This window comes from Cetorhinus maximus, chromosome 24, assembly GCF_964194155.1.
Source record: "Cetorhinus maximus chromosome 24, sCetMax3.hap1.1, whole genome shotgun sequence".
NCBI lineage: Eukaryota > Metazoa > Chordata > Chondrichthyes > Lamniformes > Cetorhinidae > Cetorhinus > Cetorhinus maximus.
In genome coordinates this window covers 15663183-15687315 of record NC_135902.1, presented here as the reverse complement: position 1 = coordinate 15687315, position 24133 = coordinate 15663183, and the positions used below count along the sequence as shown (strand labels likewise).

The 24133-nt window shown below is 44.7% G+C and overlaps 1 protein-coding gene across 1 annotated transcript in view; it reads left to right on the top strand.

The window, feature by feature from the left end:
* cacna1g (calcium channel, voltage-dependent, T type, alpha 1G subunit) overlaps nt 1-24133 on the top strand; it is a 1015897-nt gene that overhangs the window by 744724 nt on the left and 247040 nt on the right. The window contains exons 8-9 of the mRNA XM_078570777.1: nt 1404-2220; nt 7909-8288. Of these exons, the coding sequence (XP_078426903.1) occupies nt 1404-2220; nt 7909-8288 (1197 nt within the window). The remainder of the gene's footprint in view (nt 1-1403; nt 2221-7908; nt 8289-24133) is intronic.

Genomic DNA, 24133 nt, shown 5'->3' with positions numbered 1-24133 from the left:
CTTCTAAACTACCCTCTAAAGCACCTCCAGTGCCAGCGTCTGGCATGGTGGCTGTGAGTGTCAGATCAAGTAACGGTGTTTCTACGTCGGACAGATGCACTTGTCCGCACCCTTCACTGTCAGACTCCACTGCCTGGCTGGGTCACTGAAAGCATAAATACACAAGGGAAGGTGGGGCCTGGATGGAAGGAAAGTGGTGCATGGTCACACCATCTGCAGCTTGTACCATCATGCCAGAATGCAGGATGAGGGTGAAGTGGGATCTGAGAAGTACATAAGGCAGGAACTGTCATTCTGGATGCCTCAGTGATTGTTGTGCCAATAACTCGGAGCACTCCAAAGGGCTCAGCAAGTGCAGCCTTGCCAGTTTCCCACTGATTCTCTCCTGTTCCCTCCTATCATGCAGCACCTTCTCCTGCAAGAGAGAAGGAAGATTATCACTGAGTGCATTTCGATGTGTTTGAGTGCTGTGCCTGTCATTTCTAAAAAGCTGGAAGCTGTGAGATATGTGTGTGTGTGTGTGAGGCTTGCAGCAGTGTGAGGGTAATGTGGAGCATACAAATGTTAGGCATGAACCTTGATTGCTTGAGATATCCAATGGTGATTGCTGAGCTATGTTGTATTGAGCGATGTGTGAGATTGATGGTGCGGTGGGGAGGGGGTGACATTCGAAGGTGACCACCCGTGTGAGGTCACCGAATATTTAGTGGTACTACAGCCAGGTTCGTGGGGCCAGGCTCCTTGGCTATCTCTTCCCATTCCCTTTGTAGTGTGGCCCTGTAAAAACATGACATTCTCCTCCTTTCCATTGCCTGTGCTGCATCACACAATCCGGGAACCCTCTCTCTGGCCGACTGTTCCATTGGCACCCTTTATTCCTTCTGAAAAATACTTCGTGAAGCAGTCCTAACACCTTCTGCAAGAATGCATCTGCCCGTTTAAGAGGCACAGACTAGCTCTAAGAGGCTAACTTTAAGAAGTACAGGGAACTTGCTGAGCAGCGCAAACTGGCCCTGTAAAATTTTTAGCCTCAGAACCTATTGGGTGTAAGGTCATCATCCTGAAAGTGAAATTTGTTCCTCTCTCCACAGAAGCTAGCTGACCTGCTGAGTATCTGCAATGTTTTCAGTTTTTATTTCCGATTTCCAGCATTCGCAGTGTTTTGTTTTTGTAATTGTCCTTCACTTGTTCCTGCTGTGTTTCCACACTGATCAACTCCAAGCATTTGTCACTTACTGCCCCCGCTCTGCCCACCCCACATCCCAACTCGTTTCCAGTCCTATGTTTTCCAAGGTTCCCTCCAACCGCTTGTAATGAATGAATTTATATCAACTGCAACAATCTGGCTGAATATCATATTCGTCCCTTAACCGTTTCTTCCCTGTATTTTGTTTTCTTTTTAGGTTGGATCATTTTTTATGATCAATTTATGCCTAGTCGTCATAGCAACTCAGTTTTCTGAAACCAAACAGCGTGAAAGTCAATTGATGAAGGAGCAACGAGTTCGCTTTATGTCCAATGCAAGCACGCTGGCCAGTTTCTCCGAACCAGGGAGTTGCTATGATGAACTTTTGAAGTACATTAGCCACATGCTGCGGAAGGCCAGGCGAGAGGTTGTGCGTGTTTGCTACCTGGTCGTGAACAGGAGGGGCCCTCAACCCGCCAGCAGAAGCGGGCCAAGTGCGCAGTCCCGCAAGCGGCGGAAACACAAGCGGGCAGCCTCTGTCCACCACCTGATTCACCACCACCACCACCACCACCATTACCACGTCAGCAACGGAAGCCTGCGGGCACCGCGAGCCAGCCCAGAGATCAGCAACGTGGAAACCAACTCCGCGCACAATGGAGGCAACAGGCTAATCATGCTGCCCTCGCCCCTGCCCAGCCTGCATCCTCCCCCTGCCCCCACGGCACCAGGCAACACCGAGTCTGTCCACAGCATCTACCATGCCAACTGTCACATCGAACCGATCCAGTGTAAGTCTTCCCTCAGGCAAGAGGCGGGCCTGCTCCCACCCGATGGACTCCAGAAGAACACAGATGCCAAGAGTTACCCAACCTTGCACCCCGGTTCCCCGCATGAGGTGATCAACCTGAACACCACAGGGGAGAAGACACTCAAAGACGCAACCATGAATCCTGACAGCACGATGGCAAACCTCAACATCCCAGCGGGACCGTATCGCAAAATGCACCGACTCCTGGAAACACAGAGTGCCGGTGAGTGAGCTAGGCCAAAAGGAGAACTCCTGTTGCCATCACCAGAATAGCAAGCATGTACGTGTCTGTGCGTGTGTAGTGATGTTCTAGTGCAGAGCCTTACCATCAGCACCTGTCCTAGAAATCAGACATTTTATAAAGAAGTGTCATTTGCTTTGACCTGCCTTGTCACTCCCCGATGTAAGGTGGCATCGCCAGGTGAATTGGAGAACACAAAACTAACAGATGATCTTATCTTGGACCATTAGTACAAAATGAGCACTAACAGATTGATCAGCAATTCAATCCCTACCTGATATCCTATTCCACTGACTTGAATAGAAATGCATATCCACCAGGTATTAAATATCTCCTGTTTGGTGCTATCACCCAAGCTGATTTCCTACCCGGGAAAGTACTTAGAACAAGAATAACACAAAACCATAACTGGCTTTGTCCATTTCTGTCGATTAAAACAGAAGCTTTCATCGAAACACACAAACAGGTTAGGAGCAGGAGTAGGCCACTCGGCTCCTAGAGCCTGCTCTGCCGTTGAAGGATGGGATTGGGCACCTCCGAGCTGCCAGTCTGCACAGGTGTGAGCTCCTGATCAATGGGATGGCATCTTTTACATTCTTGTGAGCAGTGGAAGCACAACAGAGAAGCTCGGCCGATGAGCTGACATGAGGCAGAGGGGCACCATGTCACTCTAGTAGGGGTTACTTGAGGTCCGGAAACCCCAAGAAAAATTGTGGAACAAATTTTGTGTAGAAGGCTTGTCCAGGAACAGAATGGGGCAAATGGTCTATCTGGCTGTTGGTAGCATGGGAGCAGGTTCTATAAATTGCCCATACCCGCTTCCCAGTATTACTTTACGAATGGTTGTGCTGGGTGCGGGTATGGTGGGGTGTGGGGTGTGTGGGTCAGTGTTACTGATTGGAATGGAGGCGAGGGCATCAGTTTTACCATTTAGAATTGGGGGGGGGGGTCGCTCAGTGTTACCATTTGGAATGGGAGGCGTCACTCGGAGTTACTGTTTGGAATTGGGGGGCATCAGTGTTAATGTTTGGAATGGGGGATGGATCAGTGTTACTGTTTGGAATGGGGGGGTGGATCAGTGTTACTGTTTGGAATGGGGGGGTGGATCAGTGTTACTATTTGGAATGGGGGGGTGGATCAGTGTTACTGTTTGGAATGGGGGGGTGGATCAGTGTTACTGTTTGGAATGGGGGGGTGGATCAGTGTTACTGTTTGGAATGGGGGGGTGGATCAGTGTTACTGTTTGGAATGGGGGGGTGGATCAGTGTTACTGTTTGGAATTGGGGGGCATCAGTGTTACTGTTTGGAATGGGGGGGTGGATCAGTGTTACTGTTTGGAATGGAGGGGGTGGATCAGTGTTACTGTTTGGAATGGGGGGGTGGATCAGTGTTACTGTTTGGAATGGGGGGGTGGATCAGTGTTACTGTTTGGAAATGGGGGGGGTGGATCAGTGTTACTGTTTGGAATGGGAGGGGTGGATCAGTGTTACTGTTTGGAATGGGGGGGGTGGATCAGTGTTACTGTTTGGAATGGAGGGGTGGATCAGTGTTACTGTTTGGAATGGGGGGGTGGATCAGTGTTACTGTTTGGAATGGGGGGGTGGATCAGTGTTACTATTTGGAATGGGGGGGTGGATCAGTGTTACTGTTTGGAATGGGGGGGTGGATCAGTGTTACTGTTTGGAATGGGGGGGTGGATCAGTGTTACTGTTTGGAATGGGAGGGGCGTCAATGTTACTGTTTGTGGCATTTTTCATTTGGATTGAAAACTGGATTTGCCAAATTGGACAGCCCTCCTCCACTCTCCAGATTGTTGCCCCTTTTCTCCCCTCTCCCCCTTCCTCTACCCAGACCTATTGGTCCTGAACGTTCATCACATCTTTCAAACTGAGTCAGACAAAGTGGAATTTGTTTGTGCATTAGTACCAGGCTGCCTCAGGGAGCTGCTCATTTTTAGCCATCCTTGCCTTTCATCCCTTGTCCCATCAAGCTCAGTATCCCCTCTGAGCCTGTACCAGTGGCCGTGTCACCAGCCCTCACTGTTGGAGCAAAAACATCTGCCAAAACAGAGAAGCAAAAGGATTGTTCAAGCTAATCCTCACCCCTTCTTGTTTCATATTTTTGACAATGGCCTGATGGTGAGGTCCTCCTGTTATGTCTCACTCATTCAGATGGGGTTAGTTTGCACGCTATAGCAATTTAGTGTAATGGTATGTGTTGGTAAATGTACAGCTTAATCCTTATAACTGTGCTGTACTTGGGAACCCTTCCCCAGCTGGAGGAGGTGTCTGCTGTGGCTCAGTTCATAGCACCCTCGCCTTTGAATCAGAGGGTTGTGGGTTCATGTCCCACTCCCGGAAACCAAGAACTGTGATTGTACTCGAAAGAGTTGCAATCTGTGACTGTTGATAACTCGAAAGAGTTTCCCCAGCTGGAGTCAGCTCAGTAGTTCCCAAGGTAATAAGAGAAGTGGTGCTCAGAGGCAGCACTGGTGATGAAGTTCCAGACCCGCAAAGCTTGATTTATTGTTCATTAACTTTAAACGAGCAAAACAAAATCAAACTCAATAAGCCCTCATCTGCCCAACCAATGCTGCCTTGTGAACAATCCTGATTAAGGGATCAGGCCAAACAGATTCAGAGGTTTTAACAAAGCACATTCTAACTTGCATGAGGAGATCTAAAGCTGATAAGAGAATTCTTTTCACGTATCGTTTATCACTGAAGTACCATTCATTTCCAGTTTAAATAGTGACAATGAACCTCCTCAGTGCAAACAATAACAATGAGCTCTGCAATTGCAGTCAAAGAACTTGGCCTGTAGTTTTCATCCTGTATGGTGGCCTACATGTCCTCCATTCCTTAGCACAGCAGTTCATCTGTTAGTAATTAGTCCCATTCACCATGGAATAAATACTGGGATGAATCAACAATATGTTGTAATTTTGAGTCCACGATTAAGTATTTTGTAATAACTAAAATTGACCTGAATTAATAGTTTATTTATATATGGAAGAGCAAGCATAGGGCTGGGATGAAGTCAGTGAACTCTGAGATTGTATAGTTTGTAACTCGGTCTGACGGAGTTGGGGATGGGCAAGAAAATATTGGCCTTGCCAGTGACATCCACATCTCCTGCACAAATGAAATAGAAAGTTTCTGCTAATAGGGACAGAAACCGGGTGGGGAACATTGAGGTCACATTATTTACCTGCTTGTGTCGAGTCTGGAGTGGCAGTGGAATTATCCACTTTTCGTACACTTCCGTCATAATGGCCTCCGAAGATGTCGGCAAGTGTGCCATACATCAGAGTGAGTGAAGATGTAGGCCGCTTGGACGTGACAAGAGGGATAGTGATGCAGGAACATTCATGCTGCTGTGGTCCTGATGCAGCTAAGTTATATACTATGCTATTCTTTTCATTTCTCAGTAATGACGTTATTGGTGGAACTGGAAACAAAGGTCTAAAATTGCGTGGGTTTTTCATCCAAATTTTCAGTCAGGATTTCAAGCAGGCCTGGAAATGTCTTGTTATCCCCCGGGGGCAATCATGAAGTGAAGCGCCAAACAATATCACTAAAACACCCATGCAGTTTCCTGCAACAAAGTAAAGCACTTAGTCAAAAATCCACCCACATAATCCTTGTCCAGGATATATACATGAAATTACGTAGTATTCGCTCTGTACAGAAACAGGCCATTCGGCCCATTTGATCCATGCCAGTGCTTATGCTCCATACAACTCTCTGCCCAGTCTGTTTCACCTCGCCCAGTCATCATACCATGGGGAACATATGCAATTTTTTTCTTTAAAACCCCTAGAATTAAATTGCTGAAATAACTTCACAATCAGCCTCCATACTGATGGTTGTTCTGAAGACATAGGGGCCTTTAGGCACAGACTAGAAGGGCCGAATGGCCTGTTTTCTGTGCTGTAGTGTTCTATGGTTCTAAGTTACATCCAAAAATGTATATAAAGAGGCCAAAAGCAGGCTAATATGCTCTACTGAGGCAGTTTCACCAAAATTTCTGGCAGTTTTTGTGCCTTTTGTCCTTGTTTAGCCTTAATTGCTCTGGTGGTTTTTAATGCCAATTGACAATTTATATGCCAATTGACAATTGTCACGCCCATTTTCGGAATGTCCATAGTATTGTCACAGCAGGTTTCCCCCATGAGAATTCCTCTAAAATGTTATAAGAGGAAAAAGTGGAGATGCAACAGAGAGATACAGACTTGGTGACCTCACACCAACATTTATGGGTGGAGTTTTGCCTAACTGAGTGGGGTAGATTTTCATCTCAACACATATTTCCAATTGGAATGCTCAGTAACTAGCAGTATAAATGGCAATGGGGGCTTCTCACATTCCTGCAAAATTCAGGGACTGGATTTGTCAAAGAAAGAAAAAAATCATGCCTTCTGCAAAAGAAAAGGTCACATTTAACAAGGCCACAGTCCCACAGGCTACAGTCCCACCAACCACAGTTCCTACAGAACATATTCCCTCAGGGCATACTTACACAGGCCAGAGTCCCCAGTCCATAGGCCATAATCTCACAGACCACAGTCTCACAGGGCATAGTGACATATGCTGTGGGCCCACATAGTCTCACTGACTACAGTCCCATAGAACATAATTCCAAAGGTTACAGTCCCACAAGTTATAGTCCCATAGACCATAGTGATATAAACTATAGCCCCACAGGCAATAAACACACAGACCATCTTTATGAAGGTCCCTTTCCTCGTGATTCTGAAGCTTTCTGAATTAGAATTGTGATCCATTGCAATCTGCAATATCCGTAACAACATATGTCTTACAAAGGAAGATAACAGCACTAAAAACATCCTTCAAAACTCATGGATGTACTTTTGACATCGGCACGGACAAGAGTTTGGTTCAAAAAGATTAACTTAAAGGTACTAGACAATTGCTGATGTGGTGGTGGAACTGAAATTGGGGCCAGGGATAAAAAGAGCCCATTAATATTCCCTACCAATATTCTGTTGTTGAATCCTGATAGTCTCATGATTTCTTTGCTACAAATTATCTTGAACTAAGATTAGCCGCAAATTAAGGCTACCCTAATTCAAGGATCATTTTTAGCAAAGCAGTTATGGAGGTATCTTAATTCAGAAATAAAATATCAGGACCCATCAGTCGATCAGCAAATTAATCCCAGTAGAAAGAGCAAATTGTCTTTTGCATAAAAATGATTAACCCAATAAACTGTGCTGCTTTATTCAGTAAGACCTGGCAAAGATGAGCTATTATTCAGTGTAAGGGGAAGTCATGCATAATAGGAAACTGTTGCAACCCTTCAGTTGGCACTTCAGATATTATACTTTGATCAGAAATACTGTCAGGATTAATAAATGGAGAAAGGAAATACTTTGGAGAATTTGGACACGTAAGACCTCAATTGAAAACAGAAAACACTGTAAACACTTGGCAGGTCAGTAAATTCTACATCTTCTGGCTCTGCTGCAAAGTCATCGACTTGTGATGTTAACTCTGTTTCCCTGTCCAAATGTGCTGCCTGACTTGCTGAGTGTTCCCAATGTTTTCTGTTTTTAATTCAGATTTCTCAGCACCCGCAGTATGTTTGTTTTATGCAACTTTTATTTTTAAAACATTAAACATGGAAATGTGATTGTCCCCCTGCCAGGCCATTGTAAAAGCTCCTGCAAGCTGTCCGGCCACTGCTTGCCCTACGGCTCTCCCAGTGGAACGGCTGACGTTCTGAATTGCGACCCCCAAAGCTGCCCCATCTGCATCAGGGGCACCGAGTCTGAGGTGAGGGATAACGAGACGTTTGATTCAGACAGCGAGGGAGTGTACGAGTTCACCCAGGACGCCCACTACAATGACCAGAGAGACCCTCAGCGCAGTCAGCCAAGAATAACGACAGCAAACAAATGCTGGGCATTCTGGAAGCCGGTCTGTGACACTTGCCGCAAGATTGTTGACAGCAAGTATTTTGGTCGGGGAATTATGATTGCTATTCTCATCAATACGCTTAGCATGGGGATTGAATACCACGAACAGGTGAGGCACAACAAGTTGCTTCTGTAACCTTCTAATGTTTTTATCTTTCCCTATATTTAAAGTAAGCAAGAGTCATTTTGCTTTTTTATTTTAGTGCTAAGTCCTGGAAATTCATTGCCTACAATAGATTGAGCACAATGTTACAATGTATTTCATCAAGTCAAACCATTTGTGCCAACGTACTGACTTTCATCTTTAGAGAAAACACTCAGATCAGCAGTTGATCGAGCAAAAGACAGGAACAAGACCAAACCTTCAGGAGCTGTTAAAAACTTAAAACCAGCAGATCGCTTTTTTGATATAACTAAGGAGACACCCAATTTTAAGTTGGTAGAAGTAAGGGATGAAGTTGGACCTGGTCAGAGTGTCAAACCAATTGGAATCACTATGCCACCCTATCTAGGACACAACCGATGTTTAGTTCTATTGAAGACAGTGGGACCGAACACTAAACAGCACATTTAATGGGTGTCCGATACAGTACCACCTGTCTTACATCTGTGTCCATGTCCAATTTCACCCTCTTAATATTTTTAGGTTGTAGCAACCATTCCTCACAATTTCATCTCATAAAAGTGAAGAATGCTGTGATTTTTGGTGTTGGTTGATGGCAAGTTAGGAAGTATGTAAAGAAACACAAGAATGAAGGAGGAAGATATGTTTGATAGAGGACCAATCAGGTGGTCAAGCTGATCTCAGTGCCACGCAGCCACAAACCACTCAACTTCCTTGGGACCGTCTCTCTCTGTTTCCTTTTTGAACACTCACAATGAGTCAGTAATCACTGCACTCAGGGCCAGCCTAATGGGGGAATTAACAGTTCTTAATGTGAATAGTTCCAACTGCAGTAATGTGGAGCTGATACTGTCTTTGAGGAACTAGAAAACCTATCAGTTGAACTTCTACACCTTCATCTCTCTCACCTAAATTCAGACTCTGCTTCCTTGGCCTAGCAATTGGTCATCTGTCCCATTTCTCCATTTCTGTCACCTGTCTCCATTTTTATCCAATTATGCACCTATGAAGCATCTTGGAATGTCTTCCTACATGAAAAGCACAATATACATTCAAGTTGTTGCTGCATAATTGACGAGCAGATTTGCTTTAGCTTTTGGTTGTGTATCAGAATAAAGTGTGAATGCCATCCACACAGGAACACAAATGATGCGCTCAGCTTTGTGCATCCACTGCCTTCTTGGCTTCTAATCATGCCCCCCCAGTTTTCCATCCATGGCTGCATAAAGCATTACAGTATCCTAGATGGCAGCTCCATGATTTAAACAATGTGGATCATTCTCCCTATCATATTGTTTGTATTTTACGCTGAGCTTCCTTCTGCTCGCTAATCTCAGTAGAATAGACACACAATGGGCCCTGCGGGGGAGTTGCGATAGACTGGCAGTGGCCCATGGAACTGCAGCTGTGCCACATTAACACCAATTGCAATCCTCCAACATGCAATTTGGACATGGCCAACGTGCCAATAAAGAGTGTTGGCTTAATCATTTAAATATTATAATGTATTTAAATTAAATTTGTCATAGTTTTCCATTCACTGAGGATTTAGTGGGTAACCATTTTTAATACAAACGTCCATTAGTAAATTCATAATTTTCACAAGTCTCTGAAAATAAAATCCTGAGGGTATTTTCTTTCTACAAACAGCACACAGACTCTTCCATTCTGCCATTGCCATGCGTCCAGGGCAGGAGGGGGTTTAATTTAAAACAGCCCTGATTTCTCCTCTCGCCACCAGTCCATAAACAGGAAGGTGTTTTTGATTTTTGATTTCCCCCTTTATAAGTGGTGGCGTATTTTCCCCAGCCCTTCAGTTTTTGGAGTGATTCAATCTACTATTAATAACCCCACAGCAAACTCGAGATAAAATCAGAGGGTTAGTTTATTTTACATGCACTCAAAACGTGGGGAGGGGATGTTGCCAGGTAACCCTGGAACATTCACACAATAAAAGAGGGATAAGGGAAAGAAAGAGCCACAGGACAAAGACCACAGACAAAATAAGAATTATTGTTTCACGTGAGCCCAGAGTCCAGAATCAGAAGTCCAATGGAGTATTCCTTCAGAGAGGTTAGTCGGCTGAAACTGATGCAGGGTGATCCACTTTTCCAGTAGTGCTGACTTCCATGATGGGAGAGACACCAAGAGATGAGTCAGTCTTGCAGTAAGCACTGGTACAGAAGTTCAGATGTTCCAGTAGAAAACAGTGTAGATGAGGGCCAGGCAAGTTAAACCTGGACAAGGCTCTGTTTCTGCTGCTGCTTTGTTGATGGAAGATGGCAAACAGAGGCAGGCTGCTAACCTGGAGTCCAGTTTTCTCTCCTGAGGTTAAACCGCAACTGAAGACAGAATTCAAAAGCTGCATAGTTAAAGCAATTCAAACAGCTCAAGTCTTGGTCATGTGACAGTGTAGCTTCGGGTCAAACCATTCAGCTAATGAGGCATTATTGTTAAAACCCATTGTGTTTTGAGCAGGTAACTGTAGAAGCATTAGCACAACATTGGAGATGAGGAGTCCCAATAGCTCTCCCTTTGTACAGAGCTGGCTGGTGCAGACGTCTCATCAACTAATCCTTTGTGTTGGCTTGTCTGAAATATTTATACAGTGTTACATTCCAGGAGTTCAGGCACAGATTGCAAACAAATGAGCATTTTAGTGGACTGCAGAACAGCTGGTTGGACGACTGGGCACATTGTACAATCTCCTCGTTAAAACTGGCCATGGAGTAGTCACTGGTGGGGTCCATTTTTAAACTACTCAGAAACTTCCAGAGTTACAATCATGTGGTCAGCTGCAGCCATTTTATCCATCCAGCCATTTGTCCTCCTTTTAAAAATCGCAGAATTTAAACAAGTGAATATGGAAGAGAAAAAAAAAATTATTTTAAACTTTTTTTCTCTTCGTGGCTTCTCGCAGGACACATGACTTTACTGGGAGTGTGGCAGAAACCCTGTTCATCCATGTTAAAGCATCATAAACATGAGCTTTCATGGAAGCTCAGTGAACAACAGAGCACCAAAGTTGTAGGGTCCATGGCAATCAGGAAAATGGTTGCCAACTCTGGTTGTACATATTCCTGGAGATTTCATCACATGTCCTCCCACATCCAATCACCCTTCTCCCGCACTCCTGCAATTGGTCCTTCCTTACAGCCCCTTCCCACGCCAATCAGAAAGCATACATTCTTTGTTTCCTGATTTGATTAATTTTGATGGTCAGCCAAACAGCCATTTTTCCAGCTCAGATAATTCTATGACCAATAAGCAAAAGTGAATATGAAACAAACACCTAAGGCAGAATTGTCCATGCCCACTGGCATCGGGCATGTTCAGTGGCGTGAGCAGACAATATGGCGAGAAGCCCAAAAATCGGTTTCGCGACATCGTGAAACCAGTTTGCAGCCGTCTGCTCAGCCCATCGAAGGTGGGGCCGTGTTTCCTGGCATTGGACGTTGGGAACCTCATTGTAATACATCTGCATATCATTATAAGGCCAGCCCGCTGGAATTATCCCCCCTGCTCCCCCCCGCAACCCCACCACCACTGCTGGGTGGCTCTATTTTCAAAGTCCGTGAGGACCTTGATTTCGGGCATTCCGACGCAGGTCTGCGACCTCTCCCTCTTGTTGTGTGCCAGCTTGTCCTGCATAGATAGAGATGGAGAAAGTGTAAGCAGGACACCTGCCAGGCCAGATGATAAGTATGCCTGGCCTGTGTGGGTGGTGAGTGGCTCCTGGATGAGGAACAATGATGGTGAGTGTGAGAGAGTGAATGGTGATGCCCCTTGAAGTGGCAGTGAGTGAGTGAGTGAGGGCCCTGTGGATGTGTGATGGGTTTGTAAATGTGTGAGTTGAGAGTAATAAAGAGAGTGACTTAACCTAATTGATTCTCTTGTGGCACTGGGTGGCTGTCCTCTTTTGCAGGCCGTTGGCACTGACCGCAGCAGTCAGCGCCTCCCATCCTGGATTGGTGATGCCGCTGCCCCTCCTGCGGCCAGAGCAGGGGTACAGGACATCACGGTGGGCCTCCACAGCATCCAAAAGGCATTGCTAAACCTGGGGGGGTGGGGCGGGGGCGGCTGCAGTCCTTTTGCCTTTCAGGGCCACCCTGCCTTCTGTGCAGCAGCCCTGGGCTGGAAGCCCTGAGAGGTGTGGGCGTGGCTGGACTTTAAATATGGCACCCGGAGTGATGAAGCGGCGAGGTGATGGCCGGCAGGCGAATTAGTGCCCACCCGCCATCGAAACAGCATGTTCCCTGGGAATGCATAATTAACGTGGCGGATTTGGGATGATACAGTGTGAGAAGCCACCATTGCAGCCAGCGGATGAAATGTTGTTTTCCCCGCCCGCTACCGCACTTAGTGCAAATCTGGGACGATTCCGCCCCTAAAGAAAGAGTTTTGCTTCGGGGAATCTGTCCAAAATACGTTTGAAATTACTCTGGTTAAGTTACAGTTCAATTTTCTGATAACATTTCATCATCACAAGCTTAAAATCTTCCATGGTGCAGTTTTAACAGTGTAACTGAAAAAGAGTTTACCTTGAAAATAAGCATTTTTAATCAGGCTGGCTAGGCCTCCACCAGAGAGGAATCTGATTTAAAATCACCGAAAATGACTTTTAAAAACTATACCGAACCATTTAATAGCTTCATTGGTGTATGCTCATCAGTTTTTTGAGTAAATTAAGTATTTATTGATATGAGAAGTTTCCAAACCGTGTCTACGAGCGCCTGTCTGCCAAAGAAAATTAAGTCAATTTGAACCCAGTATGATTGGTAGAATCTCACAATTTTGGACATAACCCATTTTGTGGACAGGGCCTTATCCAGGCAGACTGCATCTTAACCCAAATAAGAGATGTGGATAACATAACCATAATTGGTTTTGGATATAACTCACTTACATTTAGAAATCCCTGATCTTACATGCCAATTCCACCCAGATTGTGCTGATATTATCAGTGGGATGAGTTTCCAGCCACAGTTTCGCGCCATCACTAAAACTGTCCATTCTCAACTCCGTAATATCACCCAACCCTGTCCCTGCCTCAGCTCATCTGCTGTTGACATCCCCATGCATGTCTCCTCTAGACTTGTCTATTCCAATGCTCTCCTTGCCGACATTCCATCTTTCACCCTCCATAAATTCAAGCTCATGCAAAGCTTTGCTGCCTGCATCCTAACTTGCACCGAGTCCTGTTTACCCATCGCCCCTGTGTTCACTGGCCCACGTTGGCTCCCAGACCAGTAACGCCTTAATTTTAAAATTCTCATCATTGTTTACAAATTCCTCAATAATCGAAATAGACAGTCTTAGTGATGGCACAAACATTCCTTCATGGCTGTGTCCCCACCTTATCCCTGCACCATCCTTCAGCCCCACAATCCTCCATCATCTCTGTACTTCTCCAATTCTGACCGTATCTTAATCAACTCTGTATTGGCGACTGTGCACTCAGCTACCTCAGCCCTAAATTCAGCAAGTCCATCTCAAAAAGTTTCTGCTTCTCCCATCTCTCAGCAACTTTAAAACGCAGCTTAAAACCTACATCTTTGACCAAGCATTTGGTCATCTATCCCAAAGTCTCTTTATGTGACTTACTGTCATTATTTTATTTGCCAACATTCCTGTGAAGCACCATGTTATTGATGATGCAAGTTGTTGTTGTTGGACTCGAGAAGTAATTTTACCCCATAATTTCTTTTTGATCATGCATTGATATTTCCCCAGGGTTTTTGGCCACAGTATCCAGCAGATTAATCTTTAATTGTCGGAGTATTTAAAGCAATCCTGGAAGGTCGTCAATCCAATTCAACAAGTCAATTTGAAATTAATAATGGGATTTGGCTCCTGAAAAGAAAGAACTTGCATTTATGTAACGACTTTCATGAACTCAGGACGACCCAAAGCAGTTTACAGCCAACGAAGTCCTATTGAAGTGTGGTCGATGTTGTAATGTAGGGAAATGAGGCAGCAGATTCGGAGAGATTTGGAGTTTCAGTTTATTCTGCTTTTTCAAACACTTCACCTGCTGACTCAGAGGTGGGATTACTGCCACTAAGCCAAGGTTAACACCAGTGTAAAGGCAATGGGTTTACTTTTTGAAGGGTTGTTCCTGTTGTAATGTAGGAAATGCAGCAGACAATGTGCCTATCGTTTTACAAGAGGTGCGTTTACTCTCAAAATAGATGTGTAAACCCTTCGAATTAAACTTTTAGTTTCCACAGAGACCACCAAATAAGTGGTTTCTTACCCTCCAGAACTGACTGCTGATCAGGCAGTGTCATGCCTGAGTTCATGTGTGGAGATGTGGGTGATTCATAACCTCGCTGCTGTGTAATTGGGACAAACTAAGCTTCAGGGCCATCTCATGCTCACTTTGATGTTTGGCCTCCTTAAGGCACACTAGAGAATCCAAGGATCTTTGCTGAGCTGCTGTTCAAATCTCACAACAATCTCGCTGTCAATAGCTGACCCAGACTGCAAACTGATGACTGTGACATTTTAACAGTGGCCTTTGTAGTGAGTGTCACTGTGTAAATTTAGCTATTATATCAGAAAGGAAAAGTGAAACGTGAAGCGGTTGCTGACAAGTTATTAACGGCCCCTACAATAGGGCCAGAGACTTCAAATAAATTTCTTCAGCTGCTCTGGATGACGCACTAGAATTAGAATAGACCTTTACAGATAGGTCTGCTTCATCAGAAAATATTGGAGAAGGATAATATGCAATCAAAGTAAGGTCTATTGCTGAGGACCACGAGTGCCTGTGCTACAAATTAAAGAGTGGCTTAATGTCAGCGATAACTGTCCACTGGATACTCAATAATTCTTATTATCAGCTGCATTGCTCTTGTTTCAATCCAAGTTAGTAATATTCAGCAACACCCCTGTACCCTCCCCTCAACAACACACCTGTATACTCCCCTCAACATCACACCTGTATACTCCCCTCGACACACCTGCATACTCCCCTCAACAACACACCTGCATACTCCCCTCAACAACACACCTGTATACTTCCCTCAACAAAACACCTGTATACTCCCCTCAGAAATACACCTGTATACTCCCCTCAACAACACACCTGCATACACCCCTCAACAACACCCCTGTATACTTCCCTCAACAACACACCTGTACCTTCTTCAACAACACACCTGTATACTCTCCTCAGCAACACACCTATATAATCTCCTCAACAACACACCTGTACCCTCCCCTCAACAACACAACTGTACCCTCCCCTCAACAACACACCTCTATACTCCCCTCAGCAACACACCTGTACCCTCTCCTCAACAACATACCTGTATACTCCCCTCAACAACACACCTGCATCCCTTCCTCAGCTACATACCTATACCCCAACTATATACCTGTGCCCACTTCTCAACAACACACCTGTATCCCTTCTTCAGCAGCACACCTGTACCTTTCCTCATCAAGGTGAGAAGTGACCGTGACTGTCCTTGACATCAAGGCTGCGTTTGACCGGCCCTAGTAAAACTGAAGTCAATGGGAATCAGGGGAAAGGTTTCCTCCGGTTGGCACAAAGGAAGATGGCAGTGGTTGTTGGAGGTCAATCATCTCAGTTCCAGCACATCACTGCAAGAGTTCCTCAGGGTAATGTCTTAGGTCCAACCATCTTCAATTACTTCATCAATGACCTTCCATCCATCATAAGGTCAGATGGGGATGTTCGCTGATGATTGCACAATGTTCAGCACCATTCACAACTCCTCAGATACTGAAGCAGTCCATGTCCAAATGCAGCAAGACCTGGACAATATCCAGGCTTGGGCTGACAAGTGGCAAGTGGCCAGGCAATGACCATCTCCAACAAGAGATAATCTAACCATCACTCCTTGACATTCAATGGCATTACCATCACTGAATCCCCCTATCAACATCCTGAGGGTTACCATTGACCAGAAACTGAACTAGACTAGCCATACAAATACTGTGGCTACAAAAGCAGGTCAGAGGCTGGGAATTCTGTGGAGTGTAACTCACCTCCTGACTCCCCAAAGCCTTTCCACCATCTGTAAGTCAGGAGTGTGATGGAATACTCTCCACTTGCCTGGATGAGCGCAGCTCCAACAACACTCAAGAAGCTCGGCACCATCCAGGACAAAGCAGCCCACTTGATTGACACCCCAGCCACTACCTTCAGCATCCACTCCCTCCACCACAGACACACTGGCAGCAGTGTGTACCATCTAAAAGATATACTACAGCAATTCACAAAGCTCTTTCGACAGCACATTCCAAACCTATGTCCTCTACCACCTAGAAAGATGAGGGCAGCAGATGCATGGGAACACCACCACCTCCAAGTTCCACTCCAAGCCACACACCATCCTGACTTGGAACTATATCATTGTTCCTTTACTGTCCCTCCCTAACAGCACTCTGGGTGTACCTACACCACATGGACTGCAGCAGTTCAATAAGGGGCACACCATCACCTTCTCAAGGACAATTAGCAATGGGCAATAAAAATGCTGGCCTAGCCAGAAACATCCACATTCCATGAAAGAATAAAATAAAACACCTGTACCCCTTCCACAACACCACACCTGTACCTTCCTTTCAGTAGCACAACTCTACCACTTTCTTAGCAACACACCTGTGCTCCTTCCTCAATGACACACCTGTACCCTCCCATCAACAACACACTTGTATACTCCCATCAACAACTCACCTGTACCCCTTCCTCAACAACTCACCTGTACCCCTCCCATTAACAACACGCCTGTATCCTCCCATCAACAACACACTTGTACCCTCCCCTCAACAACTCACCTGTACCTTTTCCTCAACAACACACCTGTAACTTTCCTCAAGAACACACCTATACCCTCCCATCAACACACCTGTACCCTGCCATCAACAACACACTTGTATAATCCCATCAACAACTCACCTGTACCCCATCCTCAACAACTCACCTGTACCCTCCCATCAACACACCTGTACACCTTCCTCAACAACACACCTGTACCCTCTCGTCGACAAAACCATTGTATACTCCCATCAACATCTCACCTGTACCCCTTTCTCAACAACACACCTGTACCCTCCCATCAACAACACACCTGTACCCTCCCATCAACAACACATTTGTACCCTCCCCTCAACAACACACCTGTAACTTTCCTCAAGAACACACCCATATCCTCCCATCAACACACCTGTACCCTGCCATCAACAACATGCCTCTCAGTTAAGGTATCGTCCTTATAAATAATTTTTTTGCAACTTCAGCATTGCCTCTATTTGGGGCTGGATTTCAGGCCCCCCCCCGCGTGGTTTTTGCTTGGAGGGTGCAGGCACGTAAAAAATGACAGGTGGCTGGCGTAGCACCTTCCTGCCCACCCCCAACCCAGTCTCCATAATACAGTAGGCAAGTGGGCAAGCCAATTGTTACCAAGTCAATTGACATGAATATTATGCTGCCCACCCCATAATATGGTTGGCATGGACAGGCTGGTGGGAGTGAGAAAGCTGTTTATAAAGCAACTTTATGGAAAGGGCTGGATGGAGAGGGGTAGGACGTATCATTTGGGGTTATCCACATGGGCATCAGGCACAATCCCCAAGATGTTACCCCCATCATTGTTCCTCCCTTCTGGCCTTCAAACTCTGACCCCTACCTCCATGCGTCCCTCCCTAGTCTCCTTGATCACTCTCCATCCAAAACCAGGGCTTACCTGGGTCCAGACGACAGGGCTGTCTTCATCCTGGGGCCTACTTGTGGTCCCAGCAGCACCCATTACTCAGTTCCAGTGCTGCTGGGACTGATAGAGCTGCCAGCCAGTCAGACTGGCCATCAGTTCTTATGGGCAGGACTGTCCCCCACTGAGAGGCAGAAGGCCCACTCTCTGCTTGTTTAGCTCACCCCTGGGGCATTGTCACTGTGGGGCAGACTTTTTCTAAGTCGGTCAGCTAGCCCCTTTTGCAATGGCTGGGGGGCGGTGGATGTGAGCGAGAATTATGACCCCCATGAAATCCAGCCCATGCTTTTAGTTATCTGGAGAGCAGAAATGTACGTTACTCCGAGTGTCGTCAAACTGAGGCGCTATATAAATTTAACCCAACTTCTCAACTTTCATTTCTGTTCCTGTAGAAATGAACTCCAGTGCTTGGTTTGCAGGTGTTTTTATGGCAGGAAATGAAATGTCATTTACAGGAATCACAGAAAGCAGGTCCTGCAATGTTAAGTATCAACGGTATTCGGCAAATTTGTAGCATTTGCTTTGCTACGTTTTTTTTCTCTCTGCTTCTTGTTCAAGATCCTCCACTCCTTCATAAATGCTCTATGTCGCCTTCCTGGCATGCACCTCACCTCCCCCAGCCCTGACCCGTAGCCACAGCCCTGCCTTCCTTTTTTAACTCCAGAGCCACTGCCCCGTTGCTCCCCCATCTTTCCAGCTTCCTTCCAGTGCTTTGAGCAAATGAGAGGAAGGCCGATCCTCAAAATGGGTCCACTGGCAACATTAAGATCGCTCTGCACATCACCAGCCAGATGCAACGGTGAAGGTGAAAGTCAGCTGTGCTACACGAGGTGGGGTGGACACTAATTGAAACAAATAATTGTGCAAGTGCTTATTAAAGTGCTCAGTGGAACCAGTGAGGCAGGACTAAATTTTTTTCAGCTGTCGAATTTTGGACTGCTCTCATATATATATATATATATAAGCCCCAACTCCCTATGACTTCCAGAGTATCTCCACCAACCTTTGCTCTAGGTAAGTTTTAACAAAACTGTTTGTGGGACCTTGCAAATTGATTGCCACAGTTCCTACATTACAACAGTGACTAGTTTTGAATTGCTGCAGCAAAGTGCTGGCATGATGGGCTGAATGGCCTCATTCTGTGCTGTAAACATCTGGGGGTCAATGCGGGCGATGTTATTTACAAACTGCATGTCCCTATTATCCCCAAATCTCAGGTGGGGGGGCAGCTTCTGTACAACTGTCAGGCTCAGTAACTCCAACACGCAAGTTCCCTTAGCTGATGAACATAACCCTTCAAAGATATTTACTAGACAAAACATGACAGCCTGTCTCATCTTGATGTTTCAAAGTGCCTCAACACAGAGATCCCTTGATGAAAATATTCATTAGAGTATTCATTCAGTGATTTCTATATACCCCTAGTTATAATCAAATTCTTCCCCATTAGATATATACATATTTATGTAAATCCTAATTGGTCGTTTTGTAGTTGACTTACTTCCAACTGCAGAAAACTTGTGAACAATCGAAAGCTCCAGGTAATTGGTCATTGCAATCTGTTTAATATTTCTAAAATGTCAATAAAGCACGTCAGTCAGTGACATACATGGAGTGTAGCGACTGCTGTTATGTACGCCAACACAACATTGAGTTAGACTAGGCCATAATTGTCTATAATTAGTAAGGTGATGAATGAGCCCATCAACCTATTTTTTGTGGTATTTGTTGAGGGGAAAATGTTGTCCAGGTGCAATTAAGCAGACCGAAGCTCACTAGATGGGTTCAAATTGATAAGGAAGAAGTGTTGAATAGACTGTCGGTACTTAAAGTTGACAAGGCACCAGGACCAGATGAAATGCATCCAAGGATATTGAAGGAAGTAAAAGTAGAAATTGCAGGGGCACTGGCCATAATCTTTTAGTCTTCCCTAGACTCAGGGGTGGTGCCAGAGGACTGAAGAATTGCAAACATTATGCCCTTATTCAAAAAAGGTTGTAAGAATAAGCCCAGCCATTACAGACCAGTGAGTTTAACTTTAGTGGTGGGCAAGATTCTAGAAACAATTATTTGGGATAGAATTAGTAATCACATGGAAAAATGTGGGTTGATAAGAAAGAGCCAGCATGGATCCAAAGGGGAAATCATCTTTAACTAACTTGCTGGAGTTTTTTGAAGAGGTAACAGAAAAGGTCAATGTCAGTAATGCAGTTGATGTGGTGTACATGGATTTTCAAAAGGCATTTGATACAGTGCCACAGAATGGACTTATGAGAAAAGTTATTGCTCGTGGAATAAAGGGGACAGTAGCAATGTGGATTCAAAATTGGCTGAAAAATAGGAAGCAGAGAGCTATGGTCAATGGATATTTTTCGAGCTGGAGGAAGGTTTGTAGTGGAGTTCCCCAGGGGTCAGTATTAGGACCCTTTCTTTTCCTGATATATATTAATGATCTATAATTTGGTGTGCATGGGGGCAATTTCAAAGTTTGCAGATGATACAGTGTTGTAAACTGCGAGGGGGATGGTGTGGAACTTCAGAAGGACATAGATAAGTTGGTGGATTGGGCAGACAGGTGGCAGATGAAGTTCAATGCGGAGAAGTGTGAGGTGATGTATTTTGGTAGGAAGAACATGGAGAGACAACATAAAATAAGGGGTGACATTTTGAAGGAGGTGCAGGAGCAGAAAGACCTGGGTGTCTATGTGCATAGACCATTGATGGTGGTAGGACAGGTGGAGAGAGCAGTTAATAAAGCATATAGTAGCCTGGGCTTTATTAATGAGGGTATAGAATACAAGAGCAAGGAGGTTATGCTGAATTTATATAAGACACTCGTTAGACCTCAGCTGGAATATTGTGTACAGTTCTGGGTGCCACACAATAGGAAGGATGTGAACACATTGGAGAGAGTGCAGAAGAGGTTTACAAGAATGGTTCCAGGAATGAGAAACTTCAGTTACGAGGATAGGCTGGGACTGTTCTCCTTGGAGAGAAGAAGGGTTAGGGTTAGGGTTAGACATGTTCAAAATCATGAGGGGGCTGGACAGAGTGGATAGGGAGAAGCTGTTCCTGCTCGTAAAAGGATCAAGAACGAGAGGGCACAGATTTAAAGCGATTCGCAAAAGAAGCAAATGTGATGTGAGAAAAACCTTTTTCACACAACGAGTGGTTCGGGTCTGGAATGCACTGCCTGGAAGTGTGGTGGAGGCAGGTTCAATCGAGGCATTCAAGAGGGCATTAAATGATTATTTGAATAGAAACAATGTTCAGGGGTACGGGGAAAAGGCAGGGTAATGGCACTAGGTCATAATGCTCATTTGGAGAGATGCTGCAGACATGATGGGCTGAATGGCTTCCTTCTCTGCCATTAAAATTCCGTGATTCTGTGAAAAATAACTAACAATGGCACCTCCAATGATGAGTACCTCTCCTCAGTGACACACAGCAGAGTATCTCAGCAATATCTGCACCAATGTCCTGGTTTTAAGCTCAAACTATTAACCTTCCGACTCAGAAACAGGAGTGCTACCAACTAGCATCGGCCATGGCTTAGTTGGCGGAACTCCCACCTCTGGTTCACAAGGTTTGGGTTAAAGTCCCACTCCAGGATTTGAGCACAAAATTAAAGGCTCATATTCCAGTGCGGTACTGAGGGAATGCTGCACTGTTGGAGGTGCCTTCTTTCAGATGAGACGTTAAACCAAGGCCCCATCTGCCTGCTCGGGTGGATGTAGAAGACACCATGGCATTACTTCAGGATAAAGCAGAGAAGTTAACTTGGTGTCCTGACCAATATTTCCCTCAATCAGCATCATCAAAGAGCAGATTGTCTGGTCATTATCATATTGCTGTTTGTGGGAGTTTGCTGTGCACACAATGGGCTGTTACGTTTTCTATATCATGACAGTGAGCGCACTTCAAAAATAGTTCATTGATGGCAATGCACTTTGAGATATCCGATGGTCAGGAAACACACTATAAAAATGCAAGTCTTCCTCTCTTTTTCTTTCCAACCGACAACAAAACAAAAAAACTTATCTAAAAAAAGAAATAAAGCGAGTGATTATGAAGGGAGTTTTATGAGCAGCTGCCGCATTCACAAAATTTAATCGTCGGATCATAGAATTAGGGCTGCAATGTTGTAGCCCTATCTCCATCCCTATGAATGTATCTCCTTGCTAGAAGCACAGGGTCATGGAAGTGCTACTTAAACAGTATTCAAAAGCCAACACCTTAAATGCTTTAAATTCCTGGCTTTCATTATTGACACTCACACAGACACAAAAAGTCTTGTGTGAAAAATGGATTGAGGAAGAGTCACAGATGTCCTATTATATCACTTGAGAGCAATAATGGATGTTCATGGCTGCCAGTCAGTAACTCTGGAATTGGGACAAATTACTCCAAAGGGACTCCAGCTTCATTGAAATATGAGTGACAAAGAAAATGATTTGTTGCCTTTTGTTCAAGTCTCTGAGAGTTTGTGTGCAGACACTGCAGTGCAAATGTGTTTTGTCAGTGTTAATTGAAACTGCAGCCAGAAAGTCCCAATGAAAGAGGCAGTAATTATTTGACAGGAGTGTTTGAGACACACAACAGGAGGAACAGGATCCTTGTGGGCTAATAACTCGCTTATGCCAGAGCTACAAAGGTGTATTGCTTCCAAATTAGCAGCATAATCAATCACCTTCCCTAGTCAACTGTCAGCCGCGCATAAGGGAATGGGTGACAGAATGGATTGGAGAACTGTACAGCCCTGTTGCTTTTGACAGTCAAATTTACATCCAGCCATGGATTGAAGAGTTGAAAATCGCCTTGCTCCCTATAGGAACATATATAAAATCTAGATCAAGGTATCAGGGAATGATGCACAGGTTTGTGGATGATATGTGGATTCTTGCAAGTGTTAGGATTCCGGACGAGACTAAAGGACTATAAGCAGATTTCGATGTGTGGGGGGAATAGGCCTCCATTTGGCAAATGGTATTAGAGGAGTGTAGTGTTATCCACGTGAATGTGATCAACATTAGCACAGTTGCACCTTCTGTTGCGATCCTGTTAGGAACCATTAATATTTAAGGAAGAAATCCAAACACACCAGCAATTAGCTAACAGAACTATACCACACGATTTCATGTTTTTTAACAAAAACAAACTTTACTGTAAATGAGAATTAAACAAAGCAAGCACTATTGACTTGACACTATAGTTTATAATTACTTATGCTATGAACTTAGTGTTACTTCTTATTTCCCCCCAAGAGTTCCCTTATCTATGCAATTTTGAAAGCTCATTCACCTTCCCTGGGACCAACCCAAAGGTATGCCACAGCCCTCCAGAATTTACTTTAACTCTCCTTATTATTCCAGCTATTCCTTCAAGGTAAGATTCTTTGAGGGCCCTTCCATTAGCTTTTTGACTACATAACCCTCCACCTTTTCTTTACAAACCTCATGATTGTGGATGCCTCATCTTGTTTGGGTTGCTGACAGCTACCCAACTACCTTCTACCAGTTAATTCTGCTGACTGCTTTCTGCCACAATGCTCTGCCAAGGACCACTGTTGATTTCTTCCACTAGGTGCAAGCTAAAACAAATCTTCCAGTTGTTTTCCCTCATGAAACCAAACTGAGATTGAGCCCCATCCACATTCCACCTGATACACAATGAAGTTAGTATTTTCTCTGCTTGAAGTATAGGCATGGCTACTAACATGTATTTTCTTTGGCTCCCCCACTTAATGAGCTACAGTCTGTACCTAGACCAAAGCTGTAACTGCCTCTCTCTGTTCCCAAAGTGAACTGTTTGCTTCTGTCAGCAAACACAGGCAGATAAATTAAACAAAATAACCTCCTAACAAAGGATCCATATAGAATCACTATATGACAATGTGACACGCTTTGGGATGGTTCAAACAGAAACGCAAATGGATTATGTTACCTTCAACAAAACTTGTTGATTCTGTAACCCATATGAATAATTTATATCTGCAATTCAGCATTACAACCCTCTTTCCCAGAATTGCTAGCTTTTGGCTTCTTTTTTGGAGATAATGATAGACGCCCTGGCTCTAACAAGATGTAC